Raw genomic sequence first — 22,202 nt, 5'->3', positions numbered from 1 at the left:
TCTTATAAATAAATGATACTGGGAAAATTAAATGTCCCTATGCAAAAGAATGAAATTGGCCCCCTGTCTCTCACCATATACAAAAATAACTCGAGATGGATTAAAAACTTAAACATAAGACCTGACATTATAAAAATAACAGAAGAAAACCTAGGGAAAACTCTTCTGGGCTTTAGGCAAAGAATTTATGACTAAGACGTCAAAAACAGTGACAACGAAAACAAAACAAAGGAGACTTAAAAGCTTCTGCACAGCAAAATAAATAAATAAACAAACAAAGGTGAGCAATACTTTAGAATGGGAGAAAATATTTGCAAACTATACTTCTAGCAAGGGACTAACATCCAGAATATACAAGGAACTCAAGCAATTCAACAGCAACAACAACAAAAACAAACCCAAATAATCTCATGAAAACATGGGCAAAGGGCATGAACAGACATTTTACAACAATCAGAATGGCTATTACTAAAATCACAAAGCAACAGATGTTGGCAAGGATGCAGAGAAAATGGAACTCTTATACACTGTTGGTGGGAATGTAAGTTAGTACAGCCACTGCAAAAAATGAATTTCTCAAAGAATTAAAAATAGAACTATCATTCGATCCAGCAATCTCAACTGTATACCTAACAAAAGAAAAATAAATCAATATATCAAAAGGACACCTGCACTTGTGTGTTTATCTGCACTATTCACAATAACAAAGATATGGAATCAACCAAAGTGTCCATCAATGGATGGCTGGATAAAGAAAATATGATATATATACACAATGGAATACTATTCAGCCATAAAAATAATGAAATCATGTATTTTGCAGCAACATGGATGGAACTGGAAGCCATTAGCTTAAGTGGAACAAGTCAGAAAGACAAATACTGCATATTTTCACTCATAAGCTGGAGCTAAAATATGTGTACACATGAACATAGAGAGTGGAATAATAGACAATAGAGACTAAGAAGAGTAAAGGGGTGGGAGTGGGGTGGGTGATGATAAACCGCTTAATGGTATAATGTACACCATTCAGGTGATGGATACCCTAAAAACCCTTACTTGGACACTGTGCAATTCATGCATGTAATGAAATTGCATTTGTGTCCCATGAATTTATACAAATAATTTCAACATCTAAACTAACCAAGGGCTTATTAAAAATCAACAAGTGGAAGGAAGGAAGCCAATAGAAACTGGTTAGAAATAGGTTACACATTGCAGTAAAAAACCATATACCCAAGAAACTCATAAATAGATGTTTGATCCTGTTAGTTAGAGAAATACCAATTTAAAAACATGGAGCTGTCACTTTGAACTCATCTGAATGGTGAGCACATGGAAGGTGGATGACACTAGAGGGATCCTTGAGCCCTGCTGGGGGGAAGGCAACATGACCCAGCATTCTGGAGAACAATCTGGAGCCTGTATGTGGCATAAACATGTGGATATCCCATACCCAATGTTCCATCCCTGACTTACGCTCTATTATGCTATTTTTTACGTCCTGTTTAGAAAAGATTTGCCTTCTCCAAGGTCATTTTTTTCTACATTTTCTTCCAGAAACTATATTGTTTTCACCTTTTATATTTAGGTCTATGATACATTTTCAATTAATTTCACGTGCAGTGTGAAAGAGTTAAAAACCTATTTTTTTCCTGGGTGGGTATCCAACTGATCGTTACCCTTTGATAGAAACAATGTCTTTTCCACACTAAATTGCAGAGGCCCTTTAGTGGCAGTCAAGTGACTGTCCATGTGTGGTTATGTTCCTAAACCCTCTATTTTGTTCTTATTTTCTGTTTGGCTTAATGCCAACTTCACATGTACTCTAAAACATTCTTATACGGCTCCTTCAAGAGCATTAATAGAAATGTTTATTTTGAGGGTTTTTTGTTTGTTTGTTTGTTTTTCTGTTTGTATGCTTGTGTTGTTTTGTGGTAGTAAAGAGTTGAAGCAACTTAGGTTCCCATCACTAGGAGGAATGGAAAAATGAAATCCAATACTGCCCCTACATTATATGAAATCCTACCTAGCAGCCAAAAAATTGAAGATTTAGGTTTACATATAGCAATGAGGGATAGTCGCAGAAGCACAATGCTGTCTGAAAACATATAACTGGAGTTATAATTTTCAAAAAAAATAAAGCTTAAACCATGAGAGACAAAAATAAACACATGTTAAAAATTCTATTTAACTCATACTCAATACATAATTTATTTGAGAAGATGTTATGCCAGTTTAAAAATGGAAGTCAAAAAGCACAAATGTATATGAAGTAAAGGAATGTTGAAATGAATTGTATGTGGAAGCATATCAGTTTGGGGTTTGCTTTTCCCTCTCAGCAGGGGAAGGAAGACAGGGCAGAGTTTGCTTGTCTATCAATAACCTGCATTTGTGAAAGTTAGACTCCTCTCACAAAATGATTACCAGATAACATGAAGAAGAGAGTGCAATAGATGATGTGGAAGTTTCAGTTTAATTGCAGATTTTTTTCTACAACAGAGTGAAATGTGTAAAAAACAAATGTGTAAAAAACAAAAGCACACAAAATCGATTCTATATATTTTCAAGAATCTACATGCATGCAAATAAACATGGAAAACACAAAATATAATTATTAAGAAGATGCCTATGAGGGAAGGGTAGAGTGGAGCTCAGGATGAAGGTAGTAAAGATTTATATATATATATATATATAAAACTAACAGTGGTAGTTCATGGCTATAATCTCAGCACTTTGAGAGGCCAAGGAGGGAAGATCCCTTGAGCCCCGGAGTTCAAGACCAGCCTGGGTAACATAGCAAGACTCCATCTCTATACATAAAAATACACATTAAAAAACACATGAAACCAAATGAGTGGTAAAGTGTTTCCTTTGATGACTGTGGGCTGTGAAATAAGGAGTCTGTCAATTCAGTTTGGTTACATGAAGATCTTTTGTGGAAAAAAACAGCATGTTTGCATTTTTGTTTGTTTACAGTTGACCTTGCCATCTTTCAGGACGTAGGTTTTCCTTTATAACATGAATGCAAGGATTGAGTTCCAGCCTGGGAGAGGAACTGACTTATCCGAAAGTGCCCAGTGTGCAGTGGTGGGGGAGGATGGGATTCCACATCCGGCCTTCTGATGCCAAATGTCATGCTTTTTCCCTGCAAATTTAAGCGGGGGAAATGATTGGGTCAGGCAGTCCACACAGGAGACAGACAGGAACAATCTGTACGGGATGCTGCTTTTCTGGCTAGATTAGCCTCAAGTTTTCTCCAGTTCCTGGAGAGAAGAAATATGAAGCTGCTATCAGAACAGCACTGCTTGTTTTATGGTTCAATGAAGATAATTATGTTTAAGTGTATCCTTATTAAACTTGATACAGTTCTCATTTAATAGTATGAGCTCAGTCTTTCTCAACCATTTCTCTTGTCTTTTTTAAGACTTAAGTTAAAGAACTGGGCAGAACTCCAATGATGGATTCAGACCACAAGGACTAAGCCATCCACTGGTGCCTGGACTGGGCCAACTTTGCTACATGTAAAATATAGGCCTTTATTTCCCTGAACTCAATAAAGATCCACAAACCCAAAAGGTTGGAGCTACTGAATGTCACAGAGGGGAAGCCCCACTGCCAGGGATTTACTGAGGCCTAAAAAAGGGTGAGGTGCTTCCCCAAGGTCAGTAAGTGTGATCAAGGCAGAGAGGGACCAAGAATCCAGAATCTTCTATTGCCCTGTGATGGCTGCCCTTACCTTTGCAAAGGACTGAAGTTTTAGTATTTATGTAACAAAGAGACACTAAGACCAAATTACTAAAATGTTCCTGAGTCAGGAGCAGTGGGTGATGGAACCGCTTGACCAATTGCGTCATTAATTTGTAATCAGCCTGCCAGTGACCGGGTATGTTTCTCAAGAACTGGGAAATTATTGTATTCTATTATATGGGTTCAGTAGATTCCAACCATCCTGCCCATGGCTCTGTCCCTTTGCTTGGTCAACTGTTTATTTGCAGATGCTATGATGTTCAACTTCAGCCCCAGCCTGTCCTGATATTCACATATTCAGATTAGCATATATTCAAATAGCAGAAGAGTAATGTCCTGTGCTAATGGAGGCCTCTCAAATTCACTAGCCTGAAAAGAGTCTTATAGAAAAACTTGAGGCAAAACCACTGACCTCCACCATCCCAGTTCTGCCTCCCCATGTAGGCAGGCAGGCTTGCTAACAAAGGAGGGGGAACTGGCAGTGTTTCCACCAATGAGAAGCAACTGAAGGTCACCAAAATGTCCTTCATTTTCCTCTCTAATAACTGTGCCTCATCTACTGCTATTGAAATCCCTGAGAAGAGGAACAGCTTTTCATTGGCCAAATGGGGCCCATTTCCTTGAGTCACCAGGCAATCAGATGGATCCCTGTAAGTCACAGCTGCACCACTTATCTGCAGAATGATATAGTGAATAACTTAACCTCTTTGCGTCTTCTCTTCTGCAGTGAAGACGGCAGCACTTATTTCAGAGTAAAGAGATTAAAAAGGTACGTGCTTGGCTCATAGCACATGTTCAATTAACCAGTTTCTCTAGCAGCCCTCTGCCACAGAGTAAGATAATTTTTTATGTCACCTAGTCCAACATCCTTGTCTTACAGGTGAGAAAACGGAGGCCCAGAGAGAAGCTATTGACTTTCTCAAAAAAGTCACAAAGCAAGAGAATGGAAGACCCAGGTCCCCTGATCTGAGGCCTGGAACTTTTCCCATTGCTCTGTGCTGTCTCTCCAAACAGCCCCTCATGAATGGGCAAATGGGGTCCAGCTCATTGGCTGTGCCTAAGGAGACCCTTCGCTGACCTGGGCCCTGCAGCTGCTCACCTTTGCACCAATACCAGCCAAATCCGATAGTGCAGAACAAAGGGGTCCTGAGGAGACAGGTGGGTCATGCACTGATACAGCCTCAAGTCCTGCCTCCAGAGCCCTATCACCATGACCCTGATCATGGCTTCCGTGGGATAACCCTCCAGCAGGTGCCTCCTGGCCCAGGCCCAGTTTAGGTCTTTGTTTCTTATCTCCATGAGCACCAGAGTCTCCAGGGGAACCTGGCTCCACCCCCACTGCCAGGCCTTCAGGCTGGAGGCATATTTCATGATGTAAGAACAGACCACGGTCAGAGTCTGTCCTTCTAGCAGGCACATTTGCTCCTCCATGTCACCTACAGCTTGGAATCCGGGAATGAAGAGTCAAGCACTTCGCTGAGCAAACATGATTTCTTCCCTCACCTCTGCATCCCCAGTCTCAGACCACAACACAGACACAGGACCACAGACGAAGAGTATTCCTAGCTCCTCCGTCAAGCATGTAGGAGTGATTAAGTATTTCTGTGATTATTTTTAAAAGGTTCTGCAATCATATATGTGTCTGTTTGCATATATACATTATATATTATATATATGATATATTTTATATATATGATATGATATTTTATATATATAATATTATATGTATGTATAATATGTCAGCAAGATTCCTACCTGTATGGAGCAAATGAGGCAAATATGTATCATGGTTGAAGTTTGAATCTAGATGATGAATTGACAGTAACTACTCTTGCTACATTTCGTAGACTGGAAAATGTTCATCATAAAAAGGTACAAAAGAACTTCACCAGATTTACCATCCATTTTCTATTCCACTTGTGGTGGCCCAGGCATGCCTTTTGCTTTCTGGTATACAGTTCTTTTGTCTTTGTCTTTGTTTTTTGAGACAGAGTCTTGCTCTGTCACACAGGCTGGAGTGCAGTGGTGCAGTCACTGCAGTCTTGACCTCCTGGGTTCAAGTGATCCTCCCATCTCAGCCCCCACCAAGTAGCTGGGACTACAGGCGTGTGCCACCATGCCCAGCTAATTTTTTGTTCTTTATAGAAACATGGATCTCACTATGTTTCCCAGATTGGTCTTGAACTCCTGGGCTCAAGCCATCCTCGGACCTCAGTCTCCCAAAGTGTTGGGATTATAGGTGTGAGCCATAGCACTTGGCCTCACACAACTCTTTGTATTAGCTCCGGGTGTCCCCAAGACACATGCTCTTCCCACTCTTCTCTCTTCTCCCAAATGGAAGGGATATTCCCATTTGGTCCCAGAGGGGAATCAACCTGAACAGTTGTAGCTGGCACTAGTCTCTCTCTTCTTCACCCTCAATGTCACGGATCACCCTACACCTGGTTCCATCATCATCATCTCCCATCATAAAATATTTAAGCATGGCTGGGGCGGTGGCTCATGCCTGTAATCCCAGCACTTTGGAAGGCCGAGGCGAGACTATCCTGGCCAACATGGTGAAACCCTGTCTCTACTAAAAATACAAAAATTAGCTAGGTATGGTGGCACATGCCTGTAATCCCAGCTACTCAGGAGGCTGAGGCAGGAGAATCGCTTGATCCAGGGAGTCAGAGGTTGTGGTGAGCCGTGATCATGCCAGTGCACTCCAGCCTGGTGACAGAGTGAGATTCCATCTAAAAAAAAAAAAAAATTTAAGCACTTATTAGGCCCTAAATACTGAGCCAAGGGCTTTCCATCCATCCACTGTTTAATTATTAAGACAACTCTCTGAAGTAGGTGCCACCTACACATACATACCTGTGAGTCAGTTCCATTTACAAATGAGGAAACTGAGCCTAATAGAGGTTACAAACCTTACTCAAGGTCACATACGTAGAGTGTGGCTGAGATGGGATTTGTTGCCCCAGCCCTGTCTGATTCCAGAACTCCTATCCTCTTCTCCACACTCCCTTCGTTGTCTTGCTAGTGACTTCAACAGAAGTTTTGTTTTCATGTTACTACCTGTCTTTTTGCTGTTATTTACCTTATGCTCTACTAATGCCTCCTCTGCACAGTGAGTGCATGCTTTTTTAAGGGGAGACTTTGCCTTGCTTTTCTTTACATCTCCCAGGATATCAGCACAGTGCTGGGGAATTGCTTGGCTGGATCCACCTAATTCTCTCAACTTCAAGATGCAGTAGAGGAACCTCCAGCATCTATTTCATCTCCCAGTCCCTCCTGAGTCAGGGTGGACTAGCACAGTCTGCATGCATTGCCTTCCTTTCCCTTTCCCATCTGTACCACATTACCTGACCCCATTCCAGTCCATCCCAAAGATATGAGAGGAAACTCCCACTAGTGGGCACTTCTGCTGGGCTGTCTACATCCCTCTCCCTGGTGCCCTCTTGCCCAGCCTGCTTACCCACTCTCCTTACCTGCACCAGCAGCAGCAGGAGCAGCAGCAGCAGCCACCAGGGCCACCCCCCGAGCCCTGCCCCCTCCACTCTATCTGCCACCTAGATGTGTTGTCTGCCGGCTGGCCCAGGGCCTCTTCTACTTGCTACAGGATGTTGCCCCACATACATGGTCACCATCTCCCCACGAGGCTGGGCAGTTACTTTACAGTTGAGAAACCTTGGAGGAAATGTGACTGGGGGAACAGCTCAGGAAAATGCAGAAGAGAGGCAGGCTAGCCACCCTTGTGACAGCTTCCTTCCTGCCATCATGATGTCACAGTCCTGATAGGAACACTCAGTTGCTTCCCTTTTTGCACCATGGTGAGTCTAGACCCACTCACCCGAGGTCCCCACTGCGTCACTCACCCCCTCAGGCCACCAACCTCCTCATCACTGACCACTGACCCCTACAACCCACAAGCCTGCACCCCAGTCTCCCTGTGAAATGGTACTGTGCAAACCCCGCAAGGCTGGGTTCAAGCCTTTCTGCTGAACCCGCCCTCTTTAATATCAGCCTGCCCCATGGTTCCCAAGCACAGGCACGTGGCTTTACTCAGGAAGTGTAGCACACGTACACACCCAGGCTCCACCCCCAGACATTCTGACTTGGCAGATCTGCGAAGGGGCCCAGGAATCTGTATTTTAACAACAGCTTAGGTGGTTCTGAGGCAAAGAGTCCAAGCTGACCATGTCTACAAGAGCTGCATATAGGTAAGATGGGCCCTGCAGCATGTCTCGGGGGCTCAGGGCCTTTGCCTGAGTACCAGGTATGGGCTTCCCTGAGCTACCCTGTCCAGGCACAGGCATGGAGACCACAGTTATAACAGTAATAGCAGTAACCACCATGGATTGAAGTCCTACTGTGTGCCAGGTGCTTTACTCAGGCATCTCCTTGGATCCTGTCAACATTGGGAGCTGGTATAATGGAGGCATGTCATCTTGTGACTCTCCAGCACCAAACACCGTTTACTTTTGGGGGTACAGGCTCCAATGTGTGAGTTTCACACAGATGCAGAGCCCTGCTTCCCCTTCTATTGAGGACGGAAGCAGCTATTCCTCCCACCCTCCTCCCGGCAGCTATGCTGCAGGCACGTGACTTGACCTAAGCCTGGCCACATGCATGATTCTGCCCAGGACCCCAGATCTGCAGATGAGACACAAATGCAGAGCCAGTTGGAGATGACTTACTCGGAGGCAATTTTAGGATTCAGAGTCTAGGAATAGCATGGTGGCCTCCAGTGTCCGGGGCAGTGGCATTGATGGCAACATGGCCAGACTGTCTCGTGTGGCCTCTGCTGTCCATTCTCTCTTGGCTTCTGCCCATTTTCCAAACCCAATCCCCCAGCCTCTCATCAACTCTGAGTTACTGATATCCCTCTAGAATTCCCTTGCTGTTTTAGATAGCCAGAGTTGGATTCTGTTGTTAGCGTCCAGAATCATCACTGGCATGGTTAGGCACCATCATGCCCATTAAGGCAAGGAGGAATATTGAGGCCCAGAAGGTTAACTGAGTCACCCAGGATCAGACACCCTGCAAGGATGCAGAGCAGGGATTCAAACCCAGATATTGTTTTCCTCCAAGGTCTGTGTCATTAACCACACAACACTATTGTATCAGTCAAGGTAAAAGCAAGACACCGGTGGCTCATTGAAACTGGGTAATTGAAGAGTATTTAATAAACATGTGCATAGAATTTAGGGAATGCAGTAAGGGGTGCTTCAGTATGCTGAGGCTGGCAACAGTGGTGGGCCGTTCCCACCACTGGGCCTACAGAGGAGAAGATGGAGCAGGTGGCTGGACTCAGAGATGGGAACTGTTTGGTGAGGGGCTTGAAGGAGCCTTCAGAGAGGAAGGCAGCCATTCCTGCCACCACCTCCCAGGGAGAGAGCCCTGAGGACAGAAACTCTGTTCTGACTCTCTCCCCACCCTTGGCTCTTCTTTCATGTTTCCCATTGGTTCAACCAGCCAGAAACTGGCAGCCAAGGAGCCTGCTGGTTTAGCCACATTGGTCAGGTTCCCAGGCAGGATGGGGAGGATGGAGCATGGCGTGGCCTGTAAGTGCAAATGGGAGAGTATCCAGTATGGCCATTTGTCTTCCAATTTAATGCATATAGTATTTCAGGCACGTTTGATATGTTGGACTTAAATAACACTTGATCTATAATAAGTTAAGCACACAGGCATGCACTGGACCACGCACTGGGTTACATCTGGATGAATCTCTAGGAAAGTGTCATGGGCTTTCGTAAGGACTGTAATGACTTCTTGGAAACAAGCTTGAGATTCACTAAGAGGGAGCTGTATACTAGGATACAGAAGATCTGCAGGGGCCCTGGACTCTAAGCATTTGCTTTATGCTCCAGGAGAATCTGATGCAGGTGGTCTAAAGACCTCTGAGAAACACCGCCCTCGTGTGTTCCGCCTCTCCTGGAGTGCATTTAATGATAATACTCCCTTGCCCTGGCACTTTGTCAACCTCATAAACAGGAGCAACAATGGGATTGCTAAAGTGCAGGTTCCAGACCAGCAAGCTCAGCATACAAACACTGCATCCTGCACAGTCACTGCCTCTGAGCTGCTTGATTCTTTTAGGTAAGAAAATAAATGCAGAGATTAACAGCTTCCGGATCTAGTGCCTCTGCAAAGATTGTCACCAGAGCATCAGGATGAAATAAATGCCCCCCACACATCTTCTAATGGGCCCAAAATTGGGGTTCAGAAATCATCTCTCTAGGGTCGTTACCGTTACCTGGGCAGGTTCTGACAGAGCAGCGTTCAGAGGAATGGGGAAGTCCCTATGTGATGGAGCAGGCTGGGAGCTGGACCTCCGCGTGCAGAGAATTGTTTCCACAGGAGTGGAGCTCATTGTGAAAATACATTTACCTGACATGAGACACACTGTGTGTGTAGAAAAGTGTGATTGCTCTTGGGAATTGAGGATAATATCTGCCCTGGACATCACTAAATTGGGCTGGAAGGACCCACCATCCTTTCCCCATCCATGAGGCCCGTTTCCCTTAAAGGGAATCTCGAACGGTGGGAAATAACAAAATCCTGATTGAAATCTGTGGGAGACTGCAAGAAAATCTCCCACAGAGATTTTCTCCGTGGTGGCCTGAACACCTACCTACTTCACAGAGGAGGGCACTGGAGAGAGCATGGAAACTGAAGCAGGTGCTCCAGGAGCAGACTGAGAGAGGAGGAGGAGGGCAGAGTGGGGAACTAGAGGAGCACATGGGGACAGCCTCCAGAAGCCTCCCCGGTGGGGAGAGCTTTTACCCCTCCATCCCTGCCCCTTGTGTGATACAGGAAAGAGGCGTTTAGACACAGGCAGAACGCCTGGTCATTCTATTCCATATGGCTTTGGGGTCCTTCAGGTAAGGAGCTCTTCAGTTTTCACTCCTGCCAGTGGGCGGTGACTTACTCATGTGGCCTCGTTCCAGTCACATACATTTCTGCCTTCATGGGGCTATTTTCAGGCTCCAGCGATAAATGCACACAGGATGTCTGACACTGTCTGTTGATGTTCTCCTATGGATCCCATCTCAGCCTGCCAGTATTTCCTCAGGACAAGATACTCAGTTTAACTCTTTTCTCTGAGAAGGATGCACTTTCTCACCATGATGTCTTATTTCTCCATGCTCCACAATCTTCCTGGGAGTGTTGGAAAGAACCACATATAAGCATGAAACCCAAGTGTCTGATGCTAGAAAGAGGAAGTCCCAGCATAGGGCGAGCAGGATGCTTCTGTAGTGGGAGCTCTGTCCAGGTCAGGCCAAAATTGTATGGTACAAGGCAAAACTGAGCAGAAGTATCAGGTGTGCCTTCTGCACGTCACAGCCCCCACAAGAGAATTACAGTGAAAAACATTGACCTGTCTGTACTTCATGCAAACCCCAAGTGGCTGGTGGAATGAAGGACCAGGCATGTTTGGGGCTGTAACTTCTTTTCTGAGGTGGAAATGCCCACCCAAGGTTATTAGAGAAATGAGGGCAGTGAGCAGGAAGGTGAGATGCTGACTTTAGAAGTAGCCTGTGATTACAGATTTAATTCATATTATTAACTCCCCGCCTTTTACCTCCTCCCTCCTCCCTTGGCACAACTGCCAGATGGATATGGCTGGAAGTCAGAGGACGTTCTCGTGGGTCCGTGGGTCTAGGGTCCAAATGACCTCAGCGTGACAGCAAACAGGACAGAGAAGACCAGGCTCTTACTCAGGAATCCACCAGCCACGATAATGACAATATTGAACACAGGAACCCTGCGGGAGAGAGGAGACTGAACGCTACTGCTGGTAAAGGCTCCCCCACATGCATGTGTTCCCTCTAGAAAATGCCTTCATGTCACACTCCCCTCTGCTTAGGTCCTTGCTGCACCTTTCCCACACTGCCTGACCCTGTGCTTTTCGGTCTGTCTCACTGCCAAAAACTACTGATTAGAAATAATTCAGTGGAGAGTATAGATCCCTGTCCAGGAGAGGCACTGTTGGGAGACTGTCAGGCTGATCAGCCCATCCTCCTCCTTGTGATGTGGTAGGGAGAGGGAACCCCAGCTAGGAAACCCGCTGTCTAGTCTCAGCACCATCCCCTGCCTACTGGGATAGTCATCTCACCTCTTTAGCTCAGTTTCCTCACCTATAAACCGAGAAGAATCCAACCCTAGTGAAAATCTCATCATGAATTTTATAGATTTTGGTGAAATGATTTTAAGGGTTCTGGGTAAACATCAATAGGTATCATAATAAAAAGATGCAAAGGAGTGAGGGCACTTGACCAGTTCCATCAGCAGACATGCAAGCAGATGAGAACACAAGGATGTGGCATGGTAAGAAACAGGGACAGACAGATGGCAATGGAACAAAAAGGCCAGATGCAGAGCCAGTGCCATGTGGGAACATAACGTCTAAGGAAATCAGAGGTCCAGTGGATAAGCCGGATATGGTAGCATGCACCCATGGTCCCAGCTACTTGGAGAGGCAGGAGGATCATTTAGTAAATAGTCTTGCAGTATCTGGACAGCAACATGATAATGGAGTAGCCTTTTCTACAGTTTACAGCATGTGGCAGAATAAATCTTCTCCCTGGATTAAACATTTAAATAAAATTAAAAAACAATCCAAGAAAAGTCACCAGGAAATAGAATAAGACACATTAAGGAATAAAGCAAAGCAACTGATTTAAAATCAACACATCCACCTATACAAAACTTAAAACCACATGCACAAACTAGCAAAGAGGAAAACAGCATAAAGGAGCTAGAAAGCAGAAAACTGCCTATTTGCCCGAAATCCACCCCTAGTCAAGGGCCCTGACTTGTAGCACAGGGGACTACATTCTCAAGGCTGCCTGGTCAAGTTCAGCAACTGGTAGGGGACAGGGGGCAGAGACAGGGGCAGGGATGGGGCAGAGAGACAGGCGGCAAGGCACAGGGAGCCAGCATCTCTCTCACCCCTCACATGATTGTGGCCCACTCAGCATCCTCAGCATCTGCCCTGACTCCAGTGCTGCAACCTGAATGTCCTGGCTTCTGGGCCCTGCTCACTGCACCTCCTCCCCAAGTCCCTCCTGCGAGTGCTCTGCCTTATCCACTCTGAGTGCTGTACCATTTTCCTAGGCTGAACTCGCGGGGCATGTCCACTCCCAACAGGCCACCACCTGCATTTCTTTCGAGGCTGCACACAAGCTACTAACCCCCTGAAGGCCCAGGAATTCATGTGTTTGGCCTTGGTTAGAGCTGCCCTTGCTCAGTTACTGCCCCTTACAGGGACAACTCCAAATGTGACTCAGGAGTCCCCAGAGCTCCTTTACAAGACTGAGCCAGAGTTATCCTGTGAGATACTCCTTGGTTATGACAACCTTGCTTGCCTTCCTTCCCTTCCTTGTCCCACTTCCTCAATGGCTTTGCCAGAAATCACTTCCTAAAACATTTTTTTTGTCATTTCTTTTTAGAGAGAGAGAGCAGGATCTTGCTCTGTTGCCCAGGCTGGAGTACGATGGCTTGATCACAGCTCACTGAAACCTCGATCTTCCAGGCTCAAGTGATCCTCGTGCCTCAGCCTCCCAAGTAGCTGGGACCATGGGTGCATGCCACCATGCCCTGCCAATTTTTTTATTTTTGTGTAAAGACAGGGTCTTGCTAAGTTGCTCAGGCTAATCTCAAATTCCTGGGCTCAAGTGATTCTCCCACCTCAGCCTCCCAAAGTCCTGGGATTATAAATGTGAGCCACGATGCCTAGTCCTAAAACATTTTAACAAGACTTTATGGCTTGCTTCTGGGGAACCTACCTAGAGATAAGGTGATAGTGGCTACATCTGCAGTGCCTCTCTATCGCCAAATTAGTGTCTCAGCTCTTCCATCACCTGGGCAAACAATTCCCTGCATTAAATTCCTTCTTTTCCTGGCTAGATGTGGTGGTTCACACTTGTAATCCCAGCACTTTGGGAGGCCGAGGTGGGAGGATCACTTGATCCCAAGAATTCGAGATCAGCCTGGGTAACACAGGGAGACCCCCATCTCTACAAAAACAATAAAAAGTATTAGCTGTCCTGATGGTATGCATCTGTGGTCCCAGCTACTTGGGAGGCAAAGGTGGGAGGAGGTTGAGGCTACAGTGAGCCATGATTGCGCCACTCCACTCCAGCCTGGTTGACAGAGTGAGACCCTGTCTCAAACAAAAAAAAGAAAGAAAGGAAGGGAAGGGAAGGGAAGGGAAGGGAAGGGAAGGAAGGGGAGGGGAGGGGAGGGGAGGGGAGGGGAGGGGAGGGAAGGGAAGGGAAGGGAAGGGAAGGGAAGGGAAGGGAAGGGAAGGGAAGGGAAGGGAAGGGAAGGGAAGGGAAGAAGGAAGGAAGGAAGGAAAAGAAAAAAAAACTTCTTCTTTTCAAACAGCTACAGTGGATTCCAGACTGGACTTTTGCTGAAAGGATAGTTCATATTAGACGATAAAGTTAACAGGTAAAAGAGAGATGCAGTCTCTAGTAGTGAGGCAGGAGAATAGGGTCTGGAGACAGAAACATAAGGCCAATTCATGCTGAATCAAGGAGCAACACCAAGGTCTGGGATCAAGGAATCTAGAACAGATTCGTGCTGATTTCCCAAAACTGGATCAAAAGGAAAACTCCTGGTGCTGGGGTCAGGGAACCTAAAGGCCAATTAACACAAATTTTCTAAAGCTAAACCAAAAGGAAAAACCCCATCTCCCCATTCCCCAGCAGCAAAGGATCAAAGGCTACTCTCCACACAGCCTTCCCCCTTCCACCATGTCTCAGATGGAAAGGGACAGTGCCTTGGATTGGTCATGTGCCAATCACAAACGACCATCTCTTTATCCGCAGAGGGCGCCAATTCACCTCAGCCTTTAGGTAGCCACAAACCAAATGCTTTATACAGATAACGGTAACTGAGAGGAACCTCACGTGGAGTACTTAAAACCCAGAAAACTTTGTAACCTGGCCCTTGAGCCGCTTGCTCAGGGCCACTTCTACCCTGGGGAGCACTTTCTCGCTTAAATAAATTCCTGCTTTCACTGCTTCATTCCTTTGTTACTCTGTGCATCTTGTCCAATTCTTTGTTTAAAAGGCTCAGAACCTGGACAGCTTACACTTAAGGCCCTCCTTCCCGTAAAAGTAGGAATATGGGCAAAGGTCATGTACTCTTCACTTATGTATTGCAAAATGAAAGTAGAGAAAAAAGAATTGACTCCTAGTGGATCGTTCGTTTGATTTATTCCACAAAGGTTTAATGAACACTCTGTTCTCCAAACAATGTAATGGGAAAAAAGGCACTGCTACTACCCATATGGAGGTGGAGTCTACACTCATAGAGAAATTAGGGCAGGCACCAGTTCACATTCATTTTAGCAGGAATGTGATTTAACTCACACTATTTAATGATTTAAAAGACTAAATCCATGTCTGTAAGCCTGCAGTGACACTGCTTTATTTATGCATAATGAATCACAATGCAAATTGTTTCCAATCTTTTGGAAGACCATTGGTAGATGCTATTTGTATACAAAATGATATCAGTGTTTAAATTATCTCATGGAAATTTCATTTGAGTTAATTATTTAAAAGAAGAAAAATACATCTGCAAGAAAATGTTTATCTCAGAGTTATCAACACTATATCAATGTCTAAGAACAGGCCAATGATTATGTAAGTTATGGCTTTCACAATTGATAGAAAAATATGCACTTATTGAAATTATATTTATGGAATTTAGGTAGCAGCATCAAAGAATAATTTCAGCATGGAAAAGAAAAAAAACAGGTATAATTAGACCTACTGCCATATTAAAATATGTATAAACATAAATAAAGACTAGAAGAGAATATGAGAAAAAAGCCATGTTAGACTAGTGGTAATATGAAAGAATATTTCCTCCCTGATATTTCAATATTTAATGATAAACACATTCTAATATAAATCAACATGTAATAACTGTAAAGAAGAGTGAAATTGCTAAGTTAGTGGTTCTTAAGTTTGCCTACACATTAGAAGTCTTCTAAAGATCTTATTAAAAATACTGAGATGGACCTCATCTGCAAAAATTCTAATTCTATTGATCTATAATTGGACACATGCAACAATATTATTTAAAAAACAATAAGGCAAAAACCAATACTGCATTTAGCCCCAGCTCCAGCTCCTGCTGAGAGCTGTTAGGTGGACAATGTCTTCCAGCTCTGGGTTTCTAGCATGCCTACTGAACTGTCAAGGAAGCTAAAGCCAGAGAGGGTTCCTGACTCACCCAGAGTCACAGTTAGTCAGGCCAACACTAGATCCAGGGCCCCTCACTCAGAGTGCTTTCCCACTACCCATCAGACCCCTAGAGTTGGATGAGCTCCATTGGAATTTGGGGAAGATGCCATTTCCCTCTCCTTAATACTCAGGTTGCAAGGAAACAAGGAAGGTGAACTGGGGAGAAGGACAGCCTGGCTGACAGCCTCCCCTATTCTCCATCACCACTTCCTTCTTCCCCTGGACATTTCTACCCAGACTAAAGTGACTCAAGTCAGCTCCTGCCCCACCCTCCCCTTTCCCTCACTTTCACATCCTCTCAGCACACGGACTGGGGAAAAAGGGCTCAGTGTCCAAACCAGGGGCCCAGGGCCTGAAAACCATACCTGATGATATCTGTCACATTTGTAAGGTTGATTTCAGAGCCAGGAGTGGAGACAACGACAGTTGACTCGGGTGGAGCTTGGGTCACGGTTCTGGGGCTGGTATAGCGTGGGCCCAAGGCCTTAACAGTGGTAGAAGGAGTCCTATACACATTCTGGGTAGAATTCTCACTGGAACCAGGGGTACCTGAAGAACCTGCAAGAAGACACATTGGATGGATGGGTGGACAGATGAATGATGAAGGGGTGGATGGGTGGGTGAATGGATGTATGGATGAAAAGGTGGATGAGTTGATGGACGGGTAGGTGGTATGGTAAATGAAGCTGAGGAGGGAAATAAGCATGGCCCAAATGCAAAGTTTTCTTTTGCTAAAACCAAAGAAATACTGTGGAGTCAACCTGAGTCAGAGATTGAAAAAAGGAAAGAAGAAAAAAAGGGCAGGAAGTGAGGGAGAGCAGAAAGAGAGAAGAAGAAAGGAATTTTTTGCCATTCGTATTGTTGGAAATGCACTTGCCTTCTGTTCTTCACCAGTTCATGTGCCCCCACCTTCTCCAAGAGTAATTCCAGGCTTACTTGATTCACTCTGCCTTTCATTCACCTGGCTTATGGCATATTGCTTTAAAAGTTATCTTTTATTAATATATTATGTATGCACCTTGTCTTCCTCAGGCTTAGAATTCCCCAGGTTCTGGGAACTGGGAACTTGAACCTGCCTCCCTTTCCTCTGTCTTCTATAATTCATTCCTTAATGTAACATCTACTGAGAGCCTACTTTGTGTCAGAAACTACATTATTTGCTAAGGGTGCAGAACCCAGGAAGGCACAGGTGCTTCCCGCAAGCAGTTCTGAAATTAATAGGGGACAGGTAAGTAAACCGGCCTCTCCTATCCAGTGAGATAGAGTTGTGTATGAGCTCTGGAGCTCTCCCATCTTGCTCCCCGAAAATGGGAGCCATGGACTATCAGCACTGGCATCACCTGGGAGATCAATAGAGATGCAGACTCTTGAGTCCCACCCTATACCTATTCAGCTGGAGTCTGCATTGGAAATAAAATCTCCAGGTGGTCTGTGCCCACAGAAAGATCTGAGAGGGGCTGCTTCAGAGGTACACAGGCATGCCACCAAATGCATCCTTGGGAAGGGGAGTCAGGACATGACTTCTAAGTGGAGAACAAAGAATGGGACTAAATTATCCCAAATCTACCACTCACCTTAATTGTACCCTAATTCCTACCACAGCACCCCAAATTAGGCTTTGCCTAATTTGGCTCTTGCCTAATTCAAGGAGAATCTCATACATGGAAGGTTCTACTTACTATTGGACCTCAGATGAGAGACAAGGAGCTTCTGGGAGGAAGACAGCCTGCTAGGAATCCTGAACCCCAGCTCTGCTGATGCTGCCACCACCGTCCCTTTCCTCACCTGGCCTTCCTGTCCCCACCAATCCCAGGCCACTCACCCTTGGTCACCACCAAGCAGATGGGATTAAACAGCACATGAGATTCCTTGGGATGCTGGTAGATCACACACTGATACAGTCCAGAGTCTTCCACTTGAAGGTTGGTCATTTGGACCTGCAGTAAACCATGATCAGGGTAGTCTTCTAGTGTGATCCTCCCAACTTGGACTGGATGGGAATTCTCTGAAGGCCTCTCTGTTTTTGCCAGGATCTTGGGCATCTTTCCCTCCATTTTCTGCCAAGCTTTCCTGCTGTTGGCATACTTCTCTAGTGCATAGTCACATTTTACCTCCAGGGTCTGCCCCTCTTTGTATTCATACTTTTCCTCAGTTAATTCAGTTGTAGCTCGGAGTTCTATAAGCAGGGAAAGAGAATTGGGTTCTGTGAGGAATTATTTTTCTCTCTCTGGGTGGGGAAAAAGGAGAGGAGCCCCCTGTTTTTCTTGTCCAAACACCCATATTTCAGACAAGGTTCTTGAGGCCTCCAGAGAAAATACAACTTGCCCTGCAAGCCAGCACTAGACCTCAGCTCTTTCCACTGTGAGTAGGTTTTTTACTATAAGAGTGAGACTTCATATGGTGCATGAGGATCAAATTTCATAAATGATCACAGGAAGACTGACTTTGAGAGGAAGAAACTGCCCAACTGGAGACAGAACATGGGACATTGTGCTAAGACCACAAGTGGCTGCAGCGTGGTGGGAGGGAACAATTACAAGGGTGTACGACATAAAAAGTGAATGCAAAGACACAGTGCTAGAAGAGAGTGGCTCCAAGGACAGCTTGAGGAACTTCACCTAAGTCAGGGCAAGGACATCAGTTCAAAAGACCTTTGGACAAACAGTGAGGAAGCTGTCTGGAGGGCATGATGGGCATGGATATCTGACTGCCTGCCACTCCTTTCTCCCTTTGGGTAGCAGAGCACCCCTTTCCAAGGGAACGATCCTGTGTGGCTCTACTGTTGGGGCTGCCCACATTCTCAAGGATGGGCACAGGACACAGGCTTTGCCAATCCAAGTACCCCATCTCGGGGTCAGGTGCGGTAGCTCACGCTTGTAATCCCACACTTTGGGAGGATGAGGAGGTCAGATCACCTGAGGTCAGGAGTTTGAGACCAGCCTGGCCAACATGGTGAAACCCCGCCTCTACTAAAAATACAAAAAATTAGCCAGGCATGCTGGTGCACACCTGTAGTCCCAGATACATGGGAGGCTGAGGTGGGAGAATCACTTGAACCCAGGAGGAGTAGGTTACAGTGAGCTGAGATCACAACACTGCACTCCAGCCTGGGCCTTGCCAGGCTGATTGGTTTAGGAAGGAGCACGTGGCTGAGCTGGACCAATCAGAATCCTCCCTGAGACTGCTGTAGCCATTAAGAGAAATGCTTCTTGCTAGGATTCACAGGTCAGTGAGATGTGAAACTTTATTATGTGAAACTTTCTTCCATGTGGGAATAGGCTGCCTGAGAATGGCTAAACAGGCAGAAAGTGAGTGAGAGGAAGGGAGAGAGGGGAGAGTGGAGGGAAGAGAGAGAAAGAGAGAAAAAAAAAAAAAACCCCACGTTATCTGAGTCATGGACTCAGCTGTGCTCCAGAGGAGCACCCCTTGTACTTTCCAGTTACCTGAGCCAAGAAATGTCCCCTCCTATTTTTGATGTCACAGAGTCACAGCAGTGGTTCTCCACTGGGGAGCAATTTTTGCTCCCTGCCACAACTCTCCCTGAAACCCTGGACAATATCTAGACATTTTTGGTTGTTATAACCAGGGAGAGAGGTGGGTGCTACTAACATCTAGTGGATACCAGGCTAAGCATCCTACAGTGCACAGGACAGCCCCCACAACAAAGAATCATCCCACCCCAAATGTCAATAGTGCCAGGTTTGAGAACCCCTGGGTTACAGTGACAATGGTTTCCACCACATTCTTGGAGGCTGAACCGGGTTAACCATCTAGAATTGGGAATGCTCATCTGGCCTTGTCCAAGGGAGCCTTGCTGATGGGAGGCCAAGCAGAGCAGAAGTTAGAAGACCAAGGTCCGTGTTTCAGCTGGACACCCGGGGCTCTCTAAGTTGCTGAGAAACTGTAGCTTACGCACTCAGGCCTAGGGTACCTTCCCCCATGGAGCACCAAATAATAGGCTGGACAGTGCTGCTGGGTTTACTGTGAGGGTCAAGGTAACACTAGTACTGCTGTTATTAATACCACACACTTAGGTCCTTGCAGGCCTGGTGAAAAATGACAAGCACTGCCCCTTTCACGGAGCCCCCTGGCACGCCCACCCCAGGATAGGCCAACAGATCTGCCTGACCTTAGGAAGACTCCACTCAGGGACTCACAAGGATTTTAAAGGTGAAACCAGTCTTGAAAGCCAGTTCTTCTGGGAGCAGACTCCAGTTTCTAAGGAAACCTTGCAAACAGGCCTCCTGGGCAACTCCCACAAACTCCGGTCAGGAGTGCCCCTCCAAGAGGCAGCTGAGCAGAGGCTGAGTGTTGTCTGAAACCAAGCCTGGTTCCCTCATTTGTTCACTCACTCATCAGACTGTGGCTGAGAAACTTCTCTATCACAGGCACTGTGCTGGGCTCTTTGGAAGACACACAGACTCCATCCTCAAGTTGTCACCACTGAAGCCCTAACCTCTGAAGTTAATGTTACAGATAAATCTCCTTTATTTGCCAGCTCCCCAGGGAAGGTGGGAGCTACAGGTGACTGAGTTTGCAAACTTGCCTGTCTCTCGCAGAAGGAAGGAGACAGTAAGAAACGAAGGCTGCTGAGCTGTCTGTGCAGCATTGCAAGAAGGGAATTCCTTTGAATATGTTAATTAAAAGGATAGCAAATACTACCTATTAAGTATTATGTGCTAAGGGTTTTCAAAGACTATCTTATTTAATCTTTGTAATGTAAAAAGTTGACACCATTATTCTCCCCATTTTATAGATAAGGAAACTGAGGCACAGAGAGATTAAGTGATTTGCCCAAAGTTTCACCATAGTTAAGTGCTAGAGCCAGGATTCAAACCCAAGGACTCTGGTTCCATCTAAAGCACTGAGCTACATGGCCCAACACAGTCTGATAGGGATTAGAGCAGTCCTGGCCCAAGCGTAAATAAGCATCCAGTTGCAAGGAGCATTCAGGTTAACCCCTAACCTATCCCCACAGGGCACAATGAAATATATACCACTGGTTTTCTCTCACACAAGTACATAACCTTCAGCCCTCTGCTGTCTCCCAGTTCTCCTTCAGAAAAACATGAATCAAACACGAGGAAATACACTTGTCCATGAGGACCTAACTCCCTTCTGCCCATCTAGATTATCACCCCAGCTCCAAGAAGCCCCAGAGCAACATCTGAGCATGGACTCTACAAGGCAGTTGTCCATGACTTTGCTCAAAGTAGAGGGCCCAAGAGAATACCTCTCCCTGATTTTTCATGCCTTCCTAAGGCAAGCCTCGTTTTTAACTCATATTGACACTTTCCTCCTGTTATTCATAAACATCATAATCCTTCCTCCTAAATATAAGGATTAGGAGGAGGAGTGAATAAAGCCTCACATGCTTCTGGTTTGGGTGCAGGTATGAGCTGTGCAGATCATAAGAGGAGACACATGGAAGAGCTGGGGCATGAGCTGGCTCTGCTGAGCCTCAGCAACTGTGCCCTCCAATCCCAGCGTGCCATGGAGAGCTGGGATGATCGCCCCCACCAAAATGAGCACCAGCCTCTTCTGGTCACATCTGTGTCCTCAGCAGTAGTATATTTGCTGGCCCATAGTAGACCCCTGGGAAATATTTGTTAAATCAATACTGCCTTTTGGGTTTAACGGACTGTCAACATCAAATGGAATATAACATCCAACATCATGATGGAATATAAGAAAAAGATTTCAACATCAAATAAACTCATTTTAGATCATGCCATGATGAGATCTACTCTATCATTATTCCCATGCCAGACTTTGCCTGTCTCTGACAATGTCGACATGCACAGACATCTTGTTTCCCTGACTCTCTCCTTCTTTTACTTTTGTGGGCAGACACTGCACGTTCTCCCGATTCTGGGTAGAGCAGCACAGTCTGGCATAACTATTGGGTGGCTCTATCTTGGATGGTCCTGTGTTCTGAAGCTTCAACAGAAAAGGGCTCCCCGAGATCCTGGACCAAACGCCTTCCCTGCCCACTCCTCTTCCTTGTCTTACCTGAGACAAAGAGCATCCACAGCAGCCCCCAGAGCCGGGTCTTCCTCATCCCTCCTGTGCACCAACTCCAACTGCTGCTGAGGGCTCCCGGGACAGCTACAAGGCACCACAGTCACCTAGAGGCTTCGGAAAGTTGCACAACAGGATGTGAGGACATTCCTGGGAGGCACTGAGCCTGGGCTC

At 45.6% G+C, this 22,202-nt stretch overlaps 1 protein-coding gene across 4 annotated transcripts; it reads right to left on the bottom strand.

The window, feature by feature from the left end:
• Nucleotides 1–8,895: 8,895 nt before the first annotated feature.
• Nucleotides 8,896–22,095, bottom strand: TREM1 (triggering receptor expressed on myeloid cells 1). Of its 4 annotated transcripts, XR_006697544.3 has the most exons (5): nt 22,020–22,095; nt 17,830–18,183; nt 16,373–16,565; nt 11,327–11,509; nt 8,896–10,902 (listed from the first exon to the last, which is right to left on the bottom strand). XR_006697544.3 is itself a non-coding variant. In XM_005553056.5 (4 exons), the coding sequence occupies exons 1-4, from the start codon at nt 22,066–22,068 to the stop codon at nt 12,292–12,294; spliced, it is 633 nt and encodes a 210-aa protein (XP_005553113.3). In that variant the 5' UTR covers nt 22,069–22,095; the 3' UTR covers nt 8,896–12,291. The 4 variants fall into 4 exon arrangements, 3 of the variants coding, with proteins under 3 accessions (XP_005553113.3, XP_005553111.3, XP_073895155.1); XM_005553056.5 differs by having other exon boundaries at nt 8,896–12,328; XM_005553054.5 differs by having other exon boundaries at nt 8,896–11,509.
• Between the last annotated feature and the right edge of the window lie 107 nt (nt 22,096–22,202).

The sequence above is a fragment of the Macaca fascicularis genome, chromosome 4, assembly GCF_037993035.2.
Source record: "Macaca fascicularis isolate 582-1 chromosome 4, T2T-MFA8v1.1".
NCBI lineage: Eukaryota > Metazoa > Chordata > Mammalia > Primates > Cercopithecidae > Macaca > Macaca fascicularis.
The sequence above is the reverse complement of the archived record's forward strand: the minus strand, read 5'-3'. Positions and strand labels throughout refer to the sequence as shown.

Coding starts and splice junctions, on each gene's coding strand:
- TREM1 (XM_005553054.5), bottom strand. CDS start 22,068: ATGAGGAAGACCCGGCTCTGGGGGCTGCTGTGGATGCTCTTTGTCTCA. Junction 16,566..17,829: donor CTGCTTGGTGGTGACCAAGG/GTGAGTGGCCTG, acceptor GTCTTCTTGCAG/GTTCTTCAGGTACCCCTGGT. Junction 11,510..16,372: donor AATGTGACAGATATCATCAG/GTATGGTTTTCA, acceptor TCTCTCCCGCAG/GGTTCCTGTGTTCAATATTG.